At 53.4% G+C, this 3058-nt stretch overlaps 1 protein-coding gene across 1 annotated transcript; it reads left to right on the plus strand.

The window, feature by feature from the left end:
* Positions 1-1742: 1742 nt before the first annotated feature.
* Positions 1743-2847, plus strand: FFAR2-L (free fatty acid receptor 2-like). Its single transcript, NM_001278765.1, is given in 1 exon segment — positions 1743-2847. A coding segment is annotated over 1 exon segment (990 nt). The 5' UTR covers positions 1743-1764; the 3' UTR covers positions 2755-2847.
* The last annotated feature ends 211 nt before the right edge of the window (positions 2848-3058 follow it).

Here is a 3058-nt window from a genome sequence, read left to right on the forward strand (position 1 = left end):
AGAGCTCAACTATTGACCTTCCTCTTTTCAGTCACATGACACTTCCAGGTATAAAAGATTGTCATTTGTGGGGAAAAAAAAAAATGTGACCCGTTAAGACAAGTCGATTCTGCTCAACTTCTGAGACTGACGGTATCTGAAAAGCCATCCATCTGCCTCCAGGAAAAGGCAAGGCACCTGACTCTGCATTGCTCAGGGGAGAGGCTGTTGGGACCACAAGCGTAGGAGGGAATGGGATGGAAGCAACGCTATGAAGAGGGGGCAGAGTAGGGGTTTTCACTCCAAGGAGGGAAGGGAAGAGACCCAGGGACGAGAAGGGGCCTGGGGACAAGTGAAGGGAGAGAGGGTGCTGGCGAGGGCTGGGGCGCAGGTGAGCGAGCGCAGGAGGAAAGGAGAAGCTGAGCCCAGTCCCAATTCTGCAGGGAAGCTCCCCGTTCACAGGGCCCTCGATTTCCAGGATTTTCCAGTTTGGGGATAAGATGTGCAGATGGACCATCAGTAATATATTCCCAGTAATAGACCAGGAATTCAACTTTAGGTTTTTTTTGTTCTTTGTCTTTTGTCTTTTTAGGGCCACACCTGCAGCATATGGAGGTTCCCAGGCTGGGGGGCTAACGGGAGCTACAACTGCTGGCCTCTGCCACAGCCACACCAGTGCCAGATTCGAGCTGCATCTGAGACCCACACCACAGCTCATGGCAATGCTAGATGCTTAACCCACCGAGCAAAGCCAGGGATCGAACCCCCAACCTCATGATTCCTAGTTGGATTCGTTTCTGCTGCGCCATGACGGGAACTCCTCAACTTTAGTTTTGAGTATATACTTTTTCACAGTGAATTAGAGGAGCTCAGTTACTCCTCACTGATGTAAATCTCACATACACGTGCTCTCTTTAGGGAGAGGGAAGGTGAACTGGCGGGCAGCACATGGGCGCTATGGCAGTTCTGGTGAAAACATCAGTTGTATGCGGTGCAGAGGAGAACAAGCTAATGAGGGGACTAAGAATTATTTTCCCAGAGTCACATGACTGATCCGAGGCAAGGCCTGGGCTGGAATCCTGGTTCCCTGGCTCAGGTCAGGCCCTTTCTGTCACCCCACCCAAACCTAGAGGTTTTCTTTGAATGGTTCCACATGGTATTAAGAAGCTGGGGGTGTGGGACCCAGCTTGGGCTTATGCTGCTCTTCCCTCAGGCTTAACCAAACTCTCATTGTCAAAGGTGAAGCTGAGAATCTTTGTTCAAGCCCTGTGGCTTGAGGAGAGAAAAGAAAAGAGGCAGAGATAAGGTGAGAAAGAAAGCCACCAGCAGACCGAGTAGAACTTGGAGAGTGAGTAGAACCTGGTGAAGGACATGCCACTCATGTCCTAGCAGATGTTTGTTGAGCACCTACTATGTGTCAGACACGGTTCTAGGTACTAGGGACACCATGGTGAATAAGACAGATGGTGTCACCGCCCACACAAAGCGCCCTTCCCAGTGGGGACTTGGCGATCTCAAGTCTTTTCCTGTGGGGGGACCTCCGAGGGATCAAGATCCTCATTGTCTCAATTTGTAGGGTGGAAATGGAGAGGAAGGCTCTAAAGAAGCAGTTTGGTTGGGAAGCAAGGAGGCCTTCCTTCTCTGTGACACACAGGACACAGAACAGCGCTCAGTCTGAAAGGGGGTCGGGAGGGACGATGCAGTGAATCTGATTGGCTTCCATGTGGGGCTGGAAAACCCAGAGATAAAGAGGATTCTGATCCACCCTTTGTCTCACCAGGAAGGATGGCCCCAAGTCCCCGAAGCCTGGGACTTCTCTTCATCTACGTTCTATCTTTTCTCTTCGGTCTCCCGGCCAACCTCCTGGCCCTGCGGGCCTTCGTGGGGCGCGTCCGCCAGCCCCACCCTGCACCCATCCACATCCTCCTGCTCAGCCTGACGCTGGCGGACCTGCTGCTGCTGCTGCTGCTGCCCTTCAAGGTGATTGAGGCTGCATATGATTTCCGCTGGCCCTTGGGGGACACACTCTGTGCCCTCACTGGCTATGGCTTCTACAGTGGCATCTACTGCAGCACGTGGCTCCTGGCGGGCATCAGCATCGAGCGCTACCGCAGTGTGGCTTTCCCCGTGCAGTACAAGCTGTCCCGCCGGCCCTTGTACGGAGTGATTGTCGCTCTGGTCTCCTGGATCATGTCCTTTGGTCACTGCAGCATTGTGATCATTGTCCAATACTTACCAACCAACACGTCAACGGGCAATGCGGAGGGCCTCATTTCCTGCTATGACAACTTCACCAAAGAGCAGCTGGACGTGGTGCTTCCCGTGCGGCTGGAGCTGTGCCTCGTCCTCTTCTTCATCCCCATGGTGGTCACCATCTTCTGCTACTGGCGTTTCGTGTGGATCATCCTCTCCCAGCCCCACGTGGAGAGCCGGAAGCGCTGGAGAGCCGTGGGGCTGGTGGTCGTGACCCTATTCAATTTCCTGGTCTGTTTTGGGCCGTACAACGTGTCTCACGTGGTGGGGTATTTCCAGAAGACAAGCGAAAGCTGGCGGGCCTGTGCGGTGATGCTCAGCACTCTCAATGCTTGCATCGACCCTTTGATTTTCTATTTCTCCTCCTCAGCTGTGCGCAAAGCCTTTGATAAAAAGCTGCGGAAGCTGCGGAGCTGGGGTGCCTCACTGTTGGGGTTCTGGAGGAGAAGAGCTGGAAAGCCGGCTGCAGAGAGAGGACATGGGAGCTTAGGTACGGCCAATGGCAGCTTCACAGGAGACTAGACTTGCCAGCTTGGTGGTACGTGCTTTTTGGGGAAGGGGGGGTACTCAAAAAGGGGAACAAGGAGACAGAACCAGAGTGAGTTCTCCTCTAGAGGCAAAGAAGAGCAGTGGGCTCTCAAGTCCAACTCATCCACTGGGTGACTGTTGTCACCTTGCTCCCTGTGGTTTACGACATTTCCTCATTTGTGGCTGCTACTGCTTCGCGGTAAGCCGCAAGGGAACAGCACAGTCCTAGAATTCCCTGCTTCCCCCACTCCATGTCTATGAGATGGCAGTATTCATTTACAGGCACACCTTGTTACCC

This window comes from Sus scrofa, chromosome 6 (genome assembly GCF_054392235.1).
Source record: "Sus scrofa isolate SSC_HxYL_T2T_F1_AM1 chromosome 6, Sscrofa_HxYL_maternal_Yorkshire_Landrace_v2.0, whole genome shotgun sequence".
NCBI classification, from domain to species: Eukaryota; Metazoa; Chordata; class Mammalia; order Artiodactyla; family Suidae; genus Sus; species Sus scrofa.